Genomic DNA, 18,608 nt, shown 5'->3' on the forward strand with positions numbered 1-18,608 from the left:
TGTTGTCAAATCACAGCTCGCACCTTTTAACAGCCTAAAGAAGCAATTCATACTGAAAAGTGTGTGCATGGGTTCGGGAAAAAGCAAAAACAGAACAGCTCCCAAGGAATCCAAAGACACCCTGTGACTTAACGTCAGAAAGTCCAATATTGAGGAATTGTCAGAAATCATTTCCCATGCAGTTTTGACTGCTAACAGTCATGGATTGGCCTCCCCACAGTCTGGATCTCTAGCTTATTGACATACAGCATTTAAATGAGCTTTGAATGTTCTTCAAGAAGCCAGGAGAACTATTCCTGAAGACTACTTAAAGAAATGACAAGAAAGCTGCCTAAGAGAGAACTGACCTCACAGCCCATTGTTCATTCAGTGGGCTGGTTTCAATCATTGTGCAAAGGTACTGTTTAAAAGGTTGGGGAGACCTGCAGTTGGCTGGGACTGAAGAAGTCACTTAGAAGAGTGATAAGACGTTTTTCCCACTGAAAACGCTACGTCCAGATGAACAGAATCAACTTTTTGGGGGTGCTTAAGAGAGTTCAGGCTATACTGAAAAATAAAGGTGATTATAACAAATATTCACTTTCAAGCTCATTAAAATTGTACAAACTCTGCTGTTGCCTTATAATATGTGTGTGTGTGTGTGTGTGTGTGTGTATATATATATATATATATATATATATATATATATATATAGATATAGATACTGCGCAGGACCCTCAAGCTCCCAGGCCTCTGGTAGAGGACCCGAGCTTGAAGGATAAACCGCCCGCAGGGGCGTGCTGGGTGTTATATATATATATATATATATATATATATATATATATATATATATATATATATATACATACACATATATATGGTTGTTTTTGTCTTTTTTTGTTATACACACATATATATAGATAATTTTGTACTATTTTCAAACATATTTTCTATCAGTGTAAGGCGAATCCGCTGACACAAGGAGACTGAAGATCTTGGGGCTCCTGTGGAGCAGTCGCTTTCATTTTTGCCTAGCCGTAGCAGCAGCAGCAGCAGCAACAACGCTGAACCCTCGCTCAACTAGTGGTTCCCGACAGGACGTGAACGCGGCATTGGCCAGGGGCGGGTAGGCGCTAACCGTGCAGTATGGCGGACGATGGAGACAGTTCGAGCGGACCAGTTGACACAAGCGGTGGGCAGGGGGCAGCGGAGGAGTCGGACGGGCTTGGCCTCGGAGGGATGTTGCTGAATATCAGTATTTTAGTTCTAGTAGCGGTGGTCTGTCTGGTGGTCTACCGACGGTGGGGCAAACGGCTATACTCATACGCGGCCCAGGGCGACGAGGCCTCGGCGCTTCCCAAGATGAGGAGACGGGACTTCACTCTGGAGCAGCTGCGGGAGTACGACGGTATCCAGAACCCCCGCATCCTGATGGCCGTCAACATGAAAGTTTTCGACGTGACCAGCGGGAAAAAGTTTTACGGTAAAGGTGAGTGAGCTGTGGGAAAACAACAATCTTTACGATTGCGTGAGGAAGCTGAGGTGTCCCTTCTTGGGGTGAGTTGTCCCGAACCAAAATTTGGGCGCAAACCGTCGGGGTTAGCCTAGCTCTTCGGCTTTGTCTATGTTTTTGAATGGAGTGCTAGCTGTTAGCTAGCCGCTAGCACGACTTTTCTTTTGGGGTTGTGACTACAACTAAAGTTGCAGACGTTTGAACCTTATATATATATATTAATGTACCGTAAACCTGCGACACTTTCTGTTTAAAGTTATGCAGCCGGGAGATGATTATTACGTTTTAGCATGCTAGTCTGCTAACGCTAGCCTGTTAGCTTGTCGACGTGCACAATGTGCGAGTGTCTGGACTGGACCCGTCGCTTGTTTACAGTGATGGGACTCACAATGCATCAATTCTGTACAGTTTGCATGAATATTTTCACCTCAAATGACCTCAGCACTACTGTACTCGTACTGTATGTTTATTTGCGATTGGGAAAAGCAAGTTTGGGTGCCACTGTGTGAAGTTAAATGGAGTTATAGGGACGAGACTGGCAAAACACGAAAAGAAGATATGACACGTCTTTCACTTAGACAAAACGAATGTGACGGGCCCACAGCCGTCTAACGTGCTACTCTGCATTTTCTCTGGCTAGGCTGAGTCAGCCGTCAACTCTGCAATAAACTATAATTATTCAAACAGCAGTCTCATGTGTCAGTCTGCTACTTCACAATGAGAGGACCGAGCCAAGCAGGCCCTGAATCTGTCCACCTCACCAACTTATGACACACTACCAGAGGCTCAGTGGAGCTGGCAGGACCGTGACATAAACTGTAGTGTATATTAGTCACACTGGATTTAATGCTGGAGAAACAGTTGATAGAAAAGTAAAACAAGGCATAAACTAAATAAATTAAAATGAATAAAGATGTGCAACTTGGTAATGGTGGTGTTTTCTGCTGTTCCATCACCACCTTCCTTGTCAGATCTGATGCATTTGTCATTCATTGTGGCATTAAATAGATCCACCCTTTAATCAGAAATTATATTAAGTCACTTGTATCCCTGCAGTTGTAGCTGTCACTCACAGCTGTTGCTCTGTCTTTCAGGCCTTATTTTGGCACTAATGTGGTCCAGTGAGCGTTTCTTTTTTGTTACACATCAAGTCAACATGAAAAAAAAACAGCATGATTCAAATTTAGTAAATGTCTATGTTGCACACTGAAGTTTCGTGTGAAGTGCACGCTGGAGTTTTATCTCTAATTCTCGTGGTTGGTTGTGAAAGGTAAAGAGTACTCCTTATCTTTGAGTTGATTAGCTCTGCTTCATAAACTCTTAAGCAGTGCCAGAGTGAGCATTGATCTGTGTTGGGTTGCACCGTTATATGAGCCTGCAGAGTTTTCACATGCAAGTCAGATGATTGTCCTCTTGGAAGATGATGAAGGATTCAAAACGTGGAGAAAAACTTCAGGAGTTTTATGAGACTGTATATCACTGGTCCCTTTCGAGTGATAATAAAGTCAGATATCAGAAGCAGAAGTCCCTTAGTGTAACACATGTCCTTATAAAAATTAATCTTGCTGGCAGATGTTACAAGACTGGGCTGTAACAAAGGTAGGAAAATACTGGATGTGATCTGATTAGATTACAATGTTTGTTTGACTAAAGCCCTCAGTGCTAATAATGTGGTGAGTTTTGTTGCAGGTCTGGTTTAGAGTAACAAATTGTCATAGGTGACAACAGAGACCTGTCATTTCTGTGACATTTCTACAGGACAAAAAAATTTGTTCTTTTTCTAACAACTGCCTATTCATTGCATCTCTGAAGATTTGCATGATTGATTTTTCTTTCTAATCAGAAGAGTTTGAAGGACTCATTCCTTTTGAGTGGTGTGAACGAGTGAATGTTTGGCATTTCTGCTTGAAAAGTGCCTGTTGACATGATTAAATTTCTGCTTGAGTAACTGTTTAATTGACAGAGTGTTGCAGCCCCAGTTAAACTCTTGTGCAACTCAGGAAATGTACTCCTTAGGTTGCTGATATTGAGTTTCAGATTACAATATGATCATACTAATCTATCTCCAGACTCTAATAAAAACATCAGTAGTGCTCATTCAGCATCTACAATGTGGATGATTTTAAAAACAAACTATTTTTAATGTATTTATTTAGCAGCTTAATGAACACGTTCATGCGTATTTACTGTTCTTGAAAACGTTTAATGTGAAGCAGCTGCTATCGTCACAAGATGCAAGTCTGAGTTAATCATAAAAGGTTAACTTGTTGCTTTACTCCAACTTCATCTGTATACTTTCCCTTATTCTCAGTAAAACCATGTGATGCTTTTGCGCTGCACACACAGTGGAGTGCAAACACTTTGTTGGTTATTTGATTAGTTAAAGGAGATATGAAAGTACTTTAACTCTTACTCATTCTTGCTGTTGTTTGTTTCTCAGATGGTCCTTATGGCATTTTCGCTGGCCGGGATGCTTCGAGAGGCCTGGCCACCTTCTGCCTGGAGAAAGACATCCTGAGGGACGAGTACGACGACTTGTCAGATCTCAGTGCTGTACAGATGGAGAGTGTTAGAGAGTGGGAGATGCAATTTATGGGTACGCTTATGAAGAGAAAATACACTCGTATTGATTTTGCTCAGATTTCACAACAGCACCCATCATATTAAGTGAGGATCCAAATAGCTAGACAGCACTGACTGAGTTTTAATCTTCTGTTTGTATTGATTTCAAGTTTACTTCACTGTCCAAAAAAGCAAGTTTTTTTTTTTTGCTTTGTTTGTTTTTCCTCGACTGGACCCTCAGGCCTGTCATTTTGGGGGGGGAAAACACTACTTGCAGTCATTATGTAAGTAGACCCTCACTAAATACTCGTTAGTGACTTATTAGGCTTTTAAAGGTGAGTCAGTGGTGGAAAAACCATCAGTGGACCAAATGGGTCAGCAGCTTCAGTTTGCCCCTTCTTGTAGAAAATATGAAGAAGCAGCTGTAGCTAAGAGCTCTTTTCATAACTCATTAATCTGCTAATGAAGTGACCTGCTGTTTATGCCATATGGGCATTTTTTTTGCTTTTTGCCGTACACCTACGGTGATGCCATAAAGTGTCTCATTTACTCTGGAAACAGACAAATTACTGTGTGTGATATAAAGATCAGAAGTAGCACACTGTCAAATTATATCAGCAGTTATTTTCACTATGGACTTTTTGCAGTCTGTAGTTAAAAACCTGCAGTTAATTAAAATCTTTTTTAAGAAAGGGAGGTGTTGAAGGATTTGAAGCTACAAAATTATTTATACTATTGTTATTCATTGATTATCCATAGACTTGAAGTCATTTCAGCTCTGAATGTTTGTTGGTTGTCTGGAGTTGAAAGAAACTTTGGAGTGAACTTGAAAGAGACATGCAAAAAAACAAAAACATAAAAAACCCTGAAAATATCTCCCGCCACCACATCTTCAGCAGAGCAGTTAACAACAGGAAGCACTGAAACTGGAAGGAAACAAAGGCCTTCATTTTCTGACATGTCATAATCCAAGGATTATTCTGTGCTCGCTGTACATGCAGCACAGTGTTGGATCCTGTTACAGTCTGTCATTTTAAAACTTTCCTCATGTGATTTACCTCAGATCTACTGTATTAGTGTCTAATTTTGGACTGGAACTCGTCTGAAGTACTGCCGGGCTTCTGCTTGCTTAAATAACACTTTAAAGCAGGACTGAGCAGCTTTGGCTGAGTTGGTGAATCCCAAACTGCAGTTGATTGACTCTTATAAGAGGATGACAGCATGTCATTTACGCTCAGCGCTGTTCCAGCCCAAAGTTGTATCTTGACATCGAGGGCAAATGTATTCGCTTAAGTATTGAGAGAGGTTTGGGAGCTTAAATCACGAGTTGATTAATTTACTGACATAAAACAAATTATAATGTAATAATTTTGGTTCCAGCCTCAAACACTTAAGCCTTCCCAAACTAAGCCTAAAAACTGAGCATCTTTGATTTTTGGACTGTTGCTGATTGTGTCACACATGGGTCAGATGTCTTGTTTTTACCAGCCAAAACCAGTCTGCTGATTCAGCCTCGGGGGTTCAACGGTCACTTTTTGTGTGTGTGGCTTTTAGGGCAGCCAGCAGACATGCAGGTCCAGATTTCTGTTTCTGCCCTACAGTCATTTATAAATCCAGAGAAAATTAGCGAAGCAAATCAAAGCCAAATCTTTATCAGACATGCAATCCCTTATCTCCAAAATGTATTGACCACGTAAGGCAATTGAATGTACCCTGACCAGCTGTCTGACATTTTACTTGGAAACCCAGCCAAACAATTTTTCCATTGTCCGGTTACTTGTAGGTTAGCTGTCTGTCAGGTGATTTTATTGATCACTCAGCCCTTTGTTTGAGCTTTAAATCTGTTCTGCACTTTCTTCCAGAAAAGTATGACTACGTCGGAAGGTTACTGAAGCCGGGCGACGAGCCGTCAGAGTACACAGACGAGGAGGACATCAAGGACCACCTGAAACACGACTGAGAGGTTCCATCACTCCGACCAAAGCCAGGAGCCCCAAACAGCTGTGACAGGGCCCCCCCAGGCCCCCCTAGACCACTTCCTCCATTTCCTCCTGCCCTATTGGCCTATCTGCCACTCCCTTCTCCTGCCCCACTGGCCAAAATCTTCACTCCTGATTCTGCCCGGTGACATGGCTGCTCTGGAAGGGCAGAATTCAAGTGTAAACACCCAGACCTCCCTCTTCTCTCCATCCCACAGAGATCACCACCAACAGAAAGCGATTGACCGCAAAAACCTTCGAGGAGCTTTTTTTTATCGACAGCAAACACATCTGGGGGCGGCGAGAGGCCTCGTGACATTAGATGTATCTGAAACAAAAACCCTAAAATATTTTAATCATTTGTCTGGGGGAGGGGGAAAGTGTGGTCGTCATGGTCGCCGCAGGGCACGGGTGGAGGCTGGTCCGAGGTAGTCAGAGAAACACATTGGTCTGAGATGATCAGTGGACTGGGATGGGGAAGTGGATTTCTCTCTCTTTTTATCTTTGGTTTAGTCACATTGCAACTGAAACTGCTTCAGCTTCGGACAGCTTATCAATCAATCATTTGATTTATTTTTTTTCTTTTGTTTTTTGTGTTTAAGTCATTGTCTCCCCTTGTTCAGAGGGCAGTGCTGTGGCCTAACCAAAGGCAATTGGCAGGGCGTCGCATTTTCCTGTTGTTTGTAGTGTATGCACTACTAGTTTTCTTTGTTTGTCACCATGTGATTGTATTTGTTGAGTAGCATAGAGGGAGGGCAGGGCGGGAGGGCAAATTTTTGTTTTGTTTTCTCTTTTTTTTTTGTTTCCTTTTTATTTTGGATGGGAGGGGGTGGAGGGGTCAGAGGTCCTTGCCATATGAAACTTGTTTTGAATCACATCAGATGGACTGAATCAGTGATCGGGAATACAAAGGGAAGATGACAGGGCAGTCCTAATCAATCGACTCAATTGTTTACATGCCTCACAAGCCAGCTGCAAGTCTGTAGATTCCCCTGAAAATGGTCCAAGTATTAATTGTGCCTTATTTTGTTTGTTGTGTCAGTCCTGACCGGTCTAACAGAGGAGGCAAGCAGAAGGATGGAGGTGTAGGCTTTTCCTAGACTCGGTCCCCCAGACTTTTAAGAAGGCATATGTTCTATCAGTCGTCCATGCACAGACTGTAATATTTCCCCACTTCACAAACTTTGTAAATAGTCCGTATGAATTACTCAGTGTTACTGCCATATTTATGTAGTTGATGAACTCCATATACGTATAATGCTATGTCGTATTGGCCAAACCCCCCCTCCATTGTTTGTTTGTTTTTGTTTGTTTTTTTGTATTTCCTTCTTTGCGTTCTAAACTTCTTTTTAAATGTGGATGAATTTCCAAACGGGGGGAAAACAAAATACAAGGAGCGTTGCAGTGTGCTGCAGGGTGGGACCGGGAGCTGTTATTGCAGAAAATGTTTTTCAGAGCCGTTGCTTATCCTGTAAATATATCTATCATTTTATTAAAGCATGTGCAACAACAAAGTGAGCTATGCTGAATTCCCACCACATCTCATGTATTTAAATGTTGGGCGTGTGTGTGTGCGTGTCTGCGTGACAGAAGCAGGAAGGGATTTGTTCATGCATAATAAATCAATTTGGTTAATAATTGAAGATGTCTGGAATTTATTTGAGATGCGTGATTGGATCGCTAGCAGGAACACAGTTTTCCCGTGTTTTATCACTGTCTTTCCATCAGTCCTGTTTGCTTTCTTCTGACAGCGATGGTGGGGGAACAGTCATGCTGGGTGGCACATGCATGCAGTAATTAGAAGTTCTGTAATATAACTAAGAAGAAAAAAAAAAGTGCTAAGAGTTTCACAAAATGTGAAGCTGCCTCTAGTAAAGTAAAAACCTTTGTGTTTAACTAGGAACTAAACTTACTGTTTGATACTGCAATAATTTTAAAAAAATCTATATGTTGAAGGAAATACTTAGGGTGATGTTAATAATGAGCAAATAACAATATTTTTTTACTTCATAGGATTTGAATGAATCACTCAGCCTCATCAGGACAGGTTTGATTTGCTTGCGTAAGACAACCCATACATAAGATATCCTAAGTAGTTAAAACGTGTTTGCATAAAACTGAAACATGACTTGGGTCAACAACACTAATATTTGGATACCGTAGCTCGCTGGTACATTAGCATCAACATTTATAACATGCAAATCTTTGCAAAAGCTGAAATTCGGCCTCCCATTGCTGCACCCTCTGCACATACTGGAAATCTACGCATATATAAACATACTGGATTAATAGTCTTGTGTATGCAAACATTTGCAGTACTGAGCAAAAGTTTTGAAACATCCTTTGGATCCTGTATGGAAGGAAAAACAGTTTGTACAGTTCTAATGAGCTTTGAAAGTCTGTTTTGCATGAGGACCTTTTTTCTTCAACAGAGGCTGAAATCTCTTAGACAAACTTTCTTGTGATTTCATTAAGCACGAATAGGAATAGTCAGGAATAATTCTCCAGGCTTTTTGAAGGACTTTCAAAGCTCTTCTTTGGATGTTGGATGCATATCGTTCTGATCTCTATCAAGCTGATCCCACACTGCTTCAATAATGTTGAGGTCCAGGCTCTGGGGAGGCCAGTCCATGAATGAGTGTTTTTAGTGATTTTTACTCCACTTCTTGTATAATTTCCCTATTTCAGCCTTTTCTTCCTATTTCCCTTCCCTAAAAACGCCTTCCTGACATTAACCCCTCCATAGAGAATATTTCTGATTGTCTTTAGCAAGCAGCTGATTGATCATCTAACGGTCCAGATGCACGTATCATGATTTTTCCAGTTTCTTACAGACTTTAAGATACTGTCCGTTTGTCAAAGATCATTTTTAGGTCTGCCACGTCTTTTCTCCTCCACTTCTTTATTTTAATTTATTTCTTAAGGACACATTGCACGTCATGCTGAGACATGCCAAGGTTACAGCTGATAGCTCTTTTGGAATCACCTTGTTTTTACCAAAAACCTGTCAAACTGAATTTTTTATTCAACATTCAAGAAGTTTATTGTCATATACACCACAAAACACAAGTGGATACGCAGAGCAATTAAATTCTTACTCTGCAGGTTCCCTTCACATTAAATAAACAAATAACTAAAATAAAGAATAGACTTAACTCTGAGCACAGAAAATAATAAAGTAAACAAGTGCTTATGTAGCTTATGTGTGGGTGTAGTAAGAATTTAAGGTGCAAGTAGTTGCAACACTGTCACAGTGGTAATATATACAGAATATGTAACATTAAAATTGTTTATATTGTATGACGTTGTATTATGTTGTATATAAATGTACAAAATTGCAAATTTACAGGTCAAAGAATTCGACAGCTCGACAATTAGTGAGTTTTCATAGGTTCAAGACAAGAAATCGGAACAAGTGTTGTGTTTTTGTGACAGCCTGGTTGTAACAAGGTAACACTTTGTCCCCCCTCTTGTCCTTCATAGCCACAAAGAATGAGTAAATATTATTTGTGCTTGCTAAGTAATTTCTCCCGGGTTCGCTGTCATATCCAGAGACACTGGAACATTTTTGGTACATGTAACACCAATAATAAACATTAACCCTCTGATGCATGAATTATGAAAGCCTTGGTCAAGATTTTTTTCTTAAGTGCTTTTATTCTTCTCAGGACATGAAAAAAAATGTTCAACTCTTTTTTCCCCAAAAATATGTTTTTTTATAAAGTTATAAACTTGTCCACTCCAGTGGACTACATGCGCCTGAGCACTTAGCATGAAATACTGTGAATTTACTATAAAAATTAATTACCTTGTGTTCTATTGTAAATATACAAACACTTGTTTGCTTGTATCCTTTGAAAAACATCTCAGCAATTTTTTTGGAACTTTCAACTCATAAGGCCCCAATGTTTAGACGTAAATAACAAAACCAATCAACAGTCCTAGCTGTGAATCCTACACCTGAATATGGCAAACTATCTCCAACAAGAGCAACATTTTTGAGTCTACACAGTTCTATAACGATGCAGGACAGTATTACCAAGCCCTTAGTAGCATGCTGGAAGAAAACACAAACTGACATCTTAGTCTCTGCATCTCCAAACACTTCTGTGTTCATCACACCTAGGCTGTCCGTAGTTCCTATGTCTCTGTTCTGCTCTGGCAGCCACTCTCATCATCACTGGACTTATCACTGAACTCATCATCACTGCACTCATCAATGAAATCATCATCACTGGAGCTGGATGGAATTTCCTGGACTATTCTGTACACTGCCTTATTCTTTGCTGCATTTGAAGTCTACAAAATATGATAAAATAATTATTATAGTAACTCAAACTACAGCTGATCTGCACAGAAATATACATTTTAAATGAGTAGCTTATAAATGTAACAATTATATGCTTACTTATAACCAAAACAGTCCCAAAAAACAGTGAGACAATTTATGACTTATGTTAAAAAAAATATAGTGGGTAATGCATGATGTCCACTACAGTGGACACATGGTTAATCGTAGTTTTCTACATATTAGACATAACAATTTCTTATTCCAAACAGATAATATCCTTCCCTAGATGTTACTGCATATCATCATATTTTTTTTACCTGTTGGGCTCTTTTAGCATAGAAGGATTGACAGGATATGCCAGCAGTGGTCGGCAGGGGTGACAGTTTGCCTGCCATCTTTGATTCAGAGGAAATTTACTTGCAGTTGCACTAACTGAACACTGAATTGACCTCAATGGAGCATGGCAGCAGAGAGCACTCTAGAGGCTAATATGCAGTTCCACCATAGAAACCAATGCATTAAAGAGATATGTACGTTTTAGTAGCTGTCCACTCCAGTGACCACTATGCATCAGAGGGTTAATCCATATTTCAGAGCTGCATTTATTCATTCACGTGGAGCGTAAATCTCTGATATCAACTACTCAACTGCGCCTCCCTCCGCCGCTGATTGATTCGGGAACTTCATCACAACGTGTGTGAGTGAGTGTGAGTTTGGTGTTGGCTGTTGTGGCTCATGCACTGTCGCCGTTGTGTAAAGCCAAAGCGGGTTTCTCCTAATGCTTTCAGCAAGATCACGGATCACGGATGTATCTTAGCTGATTCTCTGCCGAACATTTCCCAGCAGCAGCTCCATCACACACCGCCGACATTTTGGCTGTTTTATCTAAAACCCAAACTAACCGTGCTGCACTTACACCCTCTAAAACCAACCTTCACCAGACTCGGATCCTTCTGGCTGCTTTCCGGACGGTAAGTGGTGATCCCGTGGAGAGTGTTTGTCCACGTTAAGCGCGAGTTTTTCCTCCGGCTGTGAGGGCGTTGTGTCGGTATGTTTCCCCACCAGGAGCGCAGTAATGGCAGAGCATATGTCCCAGAGTGAGCTGGATTACCCGTTCAAACTTCTGGAGTATTTTAACGGCTTCAGAGTGTCCAAGGTAAACATTTCACGGTTTATCTTCGGGAAGTGTCAGTCTGATTTAATGTGTGTCGATTCAGATTTTCTCCACTATATGCAGGAACTGTTGAAATATTACAAACTGGACTGAGGTGGTGGATCTGCCTATAGTCATAGTTTTTTAACTAAAAGTCTGCCTACCAGTGCAAAGTTGTTAACTTGACAGGTCTTTCCGCAGGTGATATTTTCAGCCTGTGAGCTTGGAGTATTTGACCTGCTGCTCAGGTCCCAGGAGCCTTTGAGTGCCCAGCATGTTGCTCAGGAGCTGGGCACCAGCTTGGATGGGATGGAGAGGCTGCTGGACGCGCTGGTGGGCATTGAGATCCTGGAGGTTGAGAAGACAGATGGAACAGGTGAGGAATAGGAGGAGGCGGGTATAGTGTAGCAAGCAAAAGATCCCTGATTTGTTTCTGGGAGGAGATGCAAACCCCTCGGGGTTGTGTCAGGAAGGGCACAAGGGGTGGAAATCTGTAGAGCTACCCGCTGTGGTGACCGAAAGTAGTTTTTGATGTACAGAGAGAAGGAAACTACAAAAATATGATGGTTTCTCCCTGGGCATGAAAATGATCTCCAGTGTGATCATTCCAAAAAGCCAACATGTCAAATTTAAGCTACATCAGGTAATAATATTATAATTAAAAAATGGTATAATTAAATTGTATGTAATTGTGTAACAGTTACATTTAGCTGCTCTTTAAGGCTTTCATTTTAATTTATTGCTCTTTCTCTTCTATTAAAACAGCTTTGTACAGCAGCACCGACGTGGCAAATCTTTATCTGGCCAAAGGCAGCGCCAAATCTCTCCATGACATGATCGTCTACCAATCCCAAACCATCTACCCACTGTGGAACAACTTGGTGGATGCTGTCAGGTCTGTGTATTCACATGGGACCACATCAGGCTAAAATACCACACAAAACGAGCTGATTTAACAGGGCTTTTAGAAATGTTTGCAGATGTAAAGCAACCATTCTCTTTCGCTTTGTGTTGTTTTCATGAGCACAAAGAATTGTTCCTTATCCTCTGTCATCATGCAGGGAGGGGAAGAATCAGAATGAAAAGACATTCAGCCTTCCAGCAGAGGAGGTCTTCCAAGCCATTTACAGGTTGGTGTTGATCCCGCTGCTTCAAGTGTGGCTTTGAGCTTGTTAGGATTCAGTATATGAACCTAAACTGTACCGCACAGATCAGAAGAGGACATGCTGAAATTCATGGGTCTCATGAACTCGTCATGGGTTCTGGATGGACATGACGTTGTGACAGCGTTCAATCTCTCCGGCTTCCAGAACGTAGTAGATCTTGGAGGTAAGAGGCTGTCAGGGATGCTCTGACATCTGAGAGGGGCTATTATTCTTCCCAAGAAGGCAAATAGATATACACACACCTATCAGACATAACATTATGTCCACCTTTAAGTCGTTTAAGTTGCGAGGTGGGGCCTCCATGAATCGGGGCTGTTTGTCCAGTACATCCCATACATGCTCAATTGGATTGAGCTCTGGGGAAACCGGAGACAAGTTAACATCTCAGTTTCGTTGTTGTGCTCCTTGAACCATTTTTGCTTTGTGGCAGGGCACATTATCCAGCCTTCACTCCCCCACATGCATCAGTGTCTCTTGGTGACTCATCATCCTGTCGCTGGCTCACCACTGCTCCTTCGTTCGACCACTTTTGACAGATACCGACCTTTGCAGACTGGGAACACCCCACAAGAGCTGCAGTTTTGGAGATGCTCTGACCCAGTCGTCTAGCTATCACAATTTGGTCCTCGTCAGACTCGTTCATCTCCTTAAACTCACCCATTTTTCCTGCTTCTAACACATCAACTTTGAGGACAAATGTCCACTTGGTCCCAGATATATCTCGCCCAAATAGGTGCCATGAAGAGGAGATAATCAGTGTTATTCACTTCACCTGTCAGTGCTCGTAACGTTATACCTGATTGGTGTAGATACCTCAAATTCATGTATACCAAAAATGAACATTTTGAAGGATTGTTCCCTCTGATAAATGTTGATCGCTGTTTATGAACGATTGCTAGGTTGCACTGGTGCTTTGGCCCGCGAGATGGCAAAGGCGTATCCCTCATCCACCGTCACAGTGTTTGATCTCCAGCAGGTCGTGGACGTGGCTCAGAAGCATTTCTCTCAGGAGAATGATGCTATTGTATTTCAGTCCGGTAAGTCTGCTATGGATGATTTAAAACACCTTAAATGTTTAAGAAAAAACATACATGGGGGTGGCTGTATGTCACCTACTAATCAGAAGGTTGGTAGGTTCATGATCCTCTGCTACTAACCCCAGGTTGCTCTCCAATGCTTGCGTCTGAGTATGAATGTGTGTGAATGTTAGATAGAAAGTACTTCCCTAGAAAGGGCATAGAAAAATGTTCAAAACCTCCTGTTTGCAAGGTGCAGCCAATCAGAAAAAAGCTGGGTTAAAAAAGAGGAGGAAAGGAGCTTAAACATCTTGTTTTGGTTATTTTGAAATCTGAATCATGCATAGAAGCATGGAAGTAGATATAATAGGTCCCCTATGAGATTAGTTAGGAAAAAAGCATTTTTTTCTTCACTGTAACCAATAAACTGGTAAATACGTCTTTATTAATGCTGCGCCCTCTACGTGCAGGAGATTTCTTCACTGGTGAAATCCCCACTGCAGACTTGTACGTTCTGGCCAGAATCATTCATGACTGGCCTGAAGAGAAGTGCCTGACGCTGCTGAAGAAGATCTATGACATGTGTGCACCAGGTCAGTACACCAGGTACATGTGGGGGTTTGTTGTTTTAGCGACAAACCACTGAATGTGAGATCTGTCAAGTCTGGGAAAGTAGAGAAGTAACAGCTTCAAAAGCAGACAAGTTATGTTCAGTTTGTGTCAAAATGAGACATTTTCTTACCAGAGTTAGTGGCCAGCTTGAAAATAGCCACTGTTATTACATTTCATATTGCTAATGAGCTTCATCAAAAGAGTAAGAATAATATGAGTATATTATTGAGCGATCAAGTTTGAAGTTGACATTTCTGGGCTCCCAGTTGGAATTTTCATCTGGAACGTCTCCTCAACTCAGAGTCAGAGCAACCCCACCAATCCTGAGGTAATCACAATCACAGCCATAGATGGTGGCTGTGATGTAAACAGTAGTAAAACTGAAAAACTTGTCATCTGTACTGCCATTGTTGTGTATTTGTAACTCAGCCCACTCATCAGGCTCTATCTTTGACTGCCCTGCAGCAGTGTTTTTAAGCACAGAAAACAAGTATTACATTGTTTTTCTTGTGACACGTGAATAGCTCGACCTTGGTAATAATGAAAACAAATCCCATTTTTCTTCGTTTTTGCAACTTTACTGCCGACACTCCCAAGTTCCGACTTCCGTGGTATCTGGAGCACAGCATAAATAACAGTTTTAGTAATTGTTTCCATTTGTTAATGATTTGACCTGTATTTTATCTGCTGCACTGTAAGATGTTCACAAACCTGCTGGCCAACACTAGTTTACTCCACCAAGTACTAAATCATGTGTTTCGAGGGGATCAAACACTTATTTCACTCAGTAGAGTACACATTGTTGCTATATTTTCTCAATTTTTCATTTGATTATTATACTTATAGCAGTTTTTGTTTCTATTTGAAACAAAAACTGCTTTCAGTATCTTTGTTTGTCCTCCTGCCAGGCGGCGGCGTCCTGCTGGTAGAAGCGATGCTGTTTGAGAACAGACGAGGGCCCATCATGACTCAGCTTTTCTCCCTCAACATGCTGGTGCAGACGAAGGGCAGGGAGCGCCCACCGTCCGAGTACACACACATGTTCAACAAGACCGGCTTCAAGAACATTCAGGTCTGCCGCACGGGCAAATCTTATGATGCCATATTGGCCATCAGATGAGCTCAGACAGAGAGCGGGATGCTTAGAAAGCATCTGTCAAAAGTCTGGGAAATTAGAGAAAGGTTAAGTGGAAACTTCAAGGCCTCGATAAGGAACAGATGTCAACATCAAACTGTAAACTGTGGGGAGAAAAAAAAAGTTGTCCACATGGATCTCCAGTTTATGTTATCGTCAGCACCAATTATTTAATATTTTGAAATTTTTCTTACAGTTCACCTTGTCTTTCGACCACACCTCTGGTTAGAGGTTGCTGCTGTGATAGATAATATCTTTTAGTCATACTTGCGTCTATAAGTAATGTTCTCACCTTTCACCAAGCAAAATAAGATTCAAGAATGGGTTCAGATTTAAAAAAAAATTTAACATTTGATGAAGATTTTCTCTCTTGATACCACTCTTATGGTTGTATGCTAAATATGAAGCTACTACTACCACCAGAAGCTTGTTAACTTAACATTAAGCTAAGCTAAGCTAAGCTAACAAGTAACTGTTTAGCATAGTTAGCATAAAGACAAAAGTAGGTTAACCTGCAGATATGTTTAATTTACCTTAACTAAATAAATACACTAAGCTAATAAGCAACTGGTTAGCTCAGTGTCGAGGCTCTGACATGAATTCATTGCTCAAGAGTTGTTCACCATATTGAAGATGACACAACAAGTGTTTGCATGGGAAATGTGTGTTCCCCAATGGGTTGGCTCTCGCTGGGTGAAAATGGTTGCAAAATATGTGCAGGACCAAAATCATCCGAGTGATTGCTTTGGTTGCTAGCACATTGCTTGTAGTTTTTCGTGGTTGTCTGCAAATACTCATCTAGCTGAGAACTAGTACATTTTTACAATTTGTAAAAATTTGTACAATTTGTAAAAATGTTACGCAAAGTGGAAATGGAGAAGCCGTGCCTCACCACTGGAGGCAAGCATGTTTCACAAGTTGCAACTTTTACTTTGAAGGTGACGAATCTTTATTTCTAGCTTGTGTTGGACTTTTTGCAGTTTCACTAAAGTTCAGAGAGTGGCTGGGAAGTGTTTGTAGTCAACTCTGTCACTTCCAGTCAAACTAGGACAGCAGCAACATGCTAGCAACCAAAGCAATGACAGAGAGTTTTTCACCAGTTGGTTGAACTGGTACCTATGGCATTTAGAAGCTCCTTGTCTACGTCCCAGCGACTACTATCAACTTCAAGAAACTGGTTGGGGTATACTCACTTCCCTCAGAGTCAGTGGTTGCCAAATGATCACAGGCCATTTGACTGGCTTGTGTGACTGGGGCTTTATTTACTTGATCCTACATTATCACTGTGATCATCACACATCCAAATTGGTGGACGAGTTAATGTCAACACTGACGCTCGCTTCTCTTCTCTTTTATGACTATTTTTTATGCCTATTCAACCAGAATATTAGACCAGTATATCATAGTGGGCACTGCATATGCACCCCAAAACCTTTTTAAACATTTTTGCACAAAGTTAGTTTTATAATTTTGAATTACATCCAGACTTCAGATATAATCTGATCATAAACAGTTTTTAACCAGATAAAGAAAAAAGTCATTTTCACACTGTTGGGAAAACTGACCCTATAATATTTGTTCATGCAAAAATCAGACTGTAAACCTGCTGCCATCATTGCTTTCATTGTTCTACACAATATTTTCTCAGTTGTGTCTATCTTGCAATGTGTCATTTCTCAGTCTCTGTAGAAAAGTCAGTTTTGTCTGTCTTGTAGATCTTACCAAGTCTGTGCTAGATGTGTGTGTCTTCATGTATTTAATGATTCTGTTTCACTCACAGGAAGACACATCAGACTAATAAAGTTCAAATAGGAAAAATACTGACCTTTAAACTTAAAAAAAGTGATGTGATGTGTGTGAACGTGCGCGTGTTCCCAGCTTTCCTGTTCACTGTGACGAGTGGAAGATGAGACTCAACTGTATTTAACCCTTTATGATCACCTCTGTTTACCTTCATCATTCCTCTGCTGCTATTATGAAGTTCTCACTGTGTTGGCTGGTTGAAGAAAAAAGAATCACTCGGGTGCTGTTTAAAAAACCCTCTTTGTCGATGTCTGGTGCATTTTGTCGTTTTATGTTTTATTTTTTTATGATGTCAGTTAGCGAGGCTTCAGGAACTGAAGCTCTTGTTCACACCAGAAGCCGACTCGCATCAAATCGGCTCCTCATAGCTGCTGATAAGTTCACACGTGAATTAAAACATGTGTTAATGGAGCTGTGAGATTATGTTTTATTAGCATGTGTGTCACTGATGACATGTAAATGTAGAATAACAACATGTGCAATAGAAATGGAGCATTTGAGTCACCGGACCCTCCTCCTCCTGCTCATTCCTGTAAGCATGCATCCTTCAGACACACATCTTGGATATTCTGTACAAAAAGTTCATTTGAACAAAAAATATTATGTTTATAATTTTTTGTATTAAAAGTATTGCATGTAAACACAGCCACAGGGTGTTGGGAGTTTGTCCTTGTAGCTGATACTGTGATAGTTCTTTAGTCTTAAATATTTATTAGTTAATGTTTTTACAGCCTCCCTGAATTTTTGCCTGGACTTTACACAGTTTACACATTAGTTATTGAATTACTATTATGTTAAATTGTTCTTTGTTACCAAAGCAGCAATTTTAAGAAGTCATATCCAATATGTAATGTGATCATTTGTCTCGGTTTCTCCTGGCAAAAATTACGAGGATCCAAGAATTATAGATAATGAGTCTTACAGTTTTTTTTTATTTATAATATGGTGTATCCATGAGCAAACTATGCAAAGTATAATGAAATACTTCATTTCACTGAGATATTTTCTTTTGCCTTTTATTCAGCTATTCTGCGTTAACGGGACTATTTTATTAAAGGCTATTTTCAGTGTTTTGCTTTCTGTAACTTGCAAGTTTCCTAGCTTCTGGGATAAATATTCAGATATTATCAAACTGCTTTCATAAATGAGCTGATACAGTATGTTGTAAATAATATCGAAGAGCACAGAAAGAAACACAAAAAGGGGCGTATCAGTAAAGAAAGTGATTATATTGATCTAGGAAACCTTTACGAAGGGAAGAAAATGTGTCCTTTTCTCACTAAATGTTTGTTTTTATGTTGCTGATGGTCTGTCCCTGTAGTGTGTGGTGTCCTTGACAGAAAGCAGAGACTTTGTTGTCAGTAGAAACCCTCCGTCGTACACACTTGGGAAAGAATTA

At 40.6% G+C, this 18,608-nt stretch overlaps 2 protein-coding genes across 4 annotated transcripts; both read left to right on the forward strand.

Moving 5' to 3' along the window:
* The first annotated feature begins 1,013 nt into the window (after window positions 1–1,013).
* pgrmc2 (progesterone receptor membrane component 2) lies at window positions 1,014–7,673 on the forward strand. Its single transcript, XM_085391401.1, has 3 exons — window positions 1,014–1,468; window positions 3,933–4,088; window positions 5,917–7,673. The coding sequence occupies exons 1-3, from the start codon at window positions 1,126–1,128 to the stop codon at window positions 6,012–6,014; spliced, it is 597 nt and encodes a 198-aa protein (XP_085247527.1). The 5' UTR covers window positions 1,014–1,125; the 3' UTR covers window positions 6,015–7,673.
* Window positions 7,674–10,725: 3,052 nt separating this feature from the next.
* asmt2 (acetylserotonin O-methyltransferase 2) lies at window positions 10,726–17,508 on the forward strand. Of its 3 annotated transcripts, XM_085391400.1 has the most exons (10): window positions 10,726–11,295; window positions 11,390–11,480; window positions 11,679–11,853; window positions 12,243–12,372; window positions 12,539–12,607; window positions 12,688–12,806; window positions 13,543–13,680; window positions 14,130–14,252; window positions 14,538–14,599; window positions 15,180–15,336. In XM_085391400.1, exons 1-10 carry the CDS (start codon window positions 11,060–11,062, stop codon window positions 15,198–15,200), a joined length of 1,164 nt encoding a protein of 387 aa, XP_085247526.1. In that variant the 5' UTR covers window positions 10,726–11,059; the 3' UTR covers window positions 15,201–15,336. The 3 variants fall into 3 exon arrangements, with proteins under 3 accessions (XP_085247526.1, XP_085247524.1, XP_085247525.1); XM_085391398.1 differs by lacking the exon at window positions 14,538–14,599 and having other exon boundaries at window positions 15,180–17,508; XM_085391399.1 differs by having other exon boundaries at window positions 14,538–15,322.
* Window positions 17,509–18,608: the final 1,100 nt, after the last annotated feature.

The sequence above is a fragment of the Rhamphochromis longiceps genome, linkage group LG19 (genome assembly GCF_057381845.1).
Source record: "Rhamphochromis longiceps isolate RC_006_pf linkage group LG19, R_longiceps_female_GT1.1, whole genome shotgun sequence".
In the NCBI taxonomy this organism is placed as follows: Eukaryota; Metazoa; Chordata; class Actinopteri; order Cichliformes; family Cichlidae; genus Rhamphochromis; species Rhamphochromis longiceps.

What these genes read in the sequence shown, in the direction of transcription:
- pgrmc2 (XM_085391401.1), top strand. Translation starts at nt 1,126, where the DNA reads ATGGCGGACGATGGAGACAGTTCGAGCGGACCAGTTGACACAAGCGGT. An exon ending in GAAAAAGTTTTACGGTAAAG is followed by an intron (nt 1,469 to 3,932) that starts GTGAGTGAGCTG and finishes TTTGTTTCTCAG; the next exon opens with ATGGTCCTTATGGCATTTTC. An exon ending in GTGGGAGATGCAATTTATGG is followed by an intron (nt 4,089 to 5,916) that starts GTACGCTTATGA and finishes ACTTTCTTCCAG; the next exon opens with AAAAGTATGACTACGTCGGA.
- asmt2 (XM_085391398.1), top strand. Translation starts at nt 11,060, where the DNA reads ATGCACTGTCGCCGTTGTGTAAAGCCAAAGCGGGTTTCTCCTAATGCT. An exon ending in TGAGAAGACAGATGGAACAG is followed by an intron (nt 11,854 to 12,242) that starts GTGAGGAATAGG and finishes CTATTAAAACAG; the next exon opens with CTTTGTACAGCAGCACCGAC. An exon ending in GAACGTAGTAGATCTTGGAG is followed by an intron (nt 12,807 to 13,542) that starts GTAAGAGGCTGT and finishes AACGATTGCTAG; the next exon opens with GTTGCACTGGTGCTTTGGCC.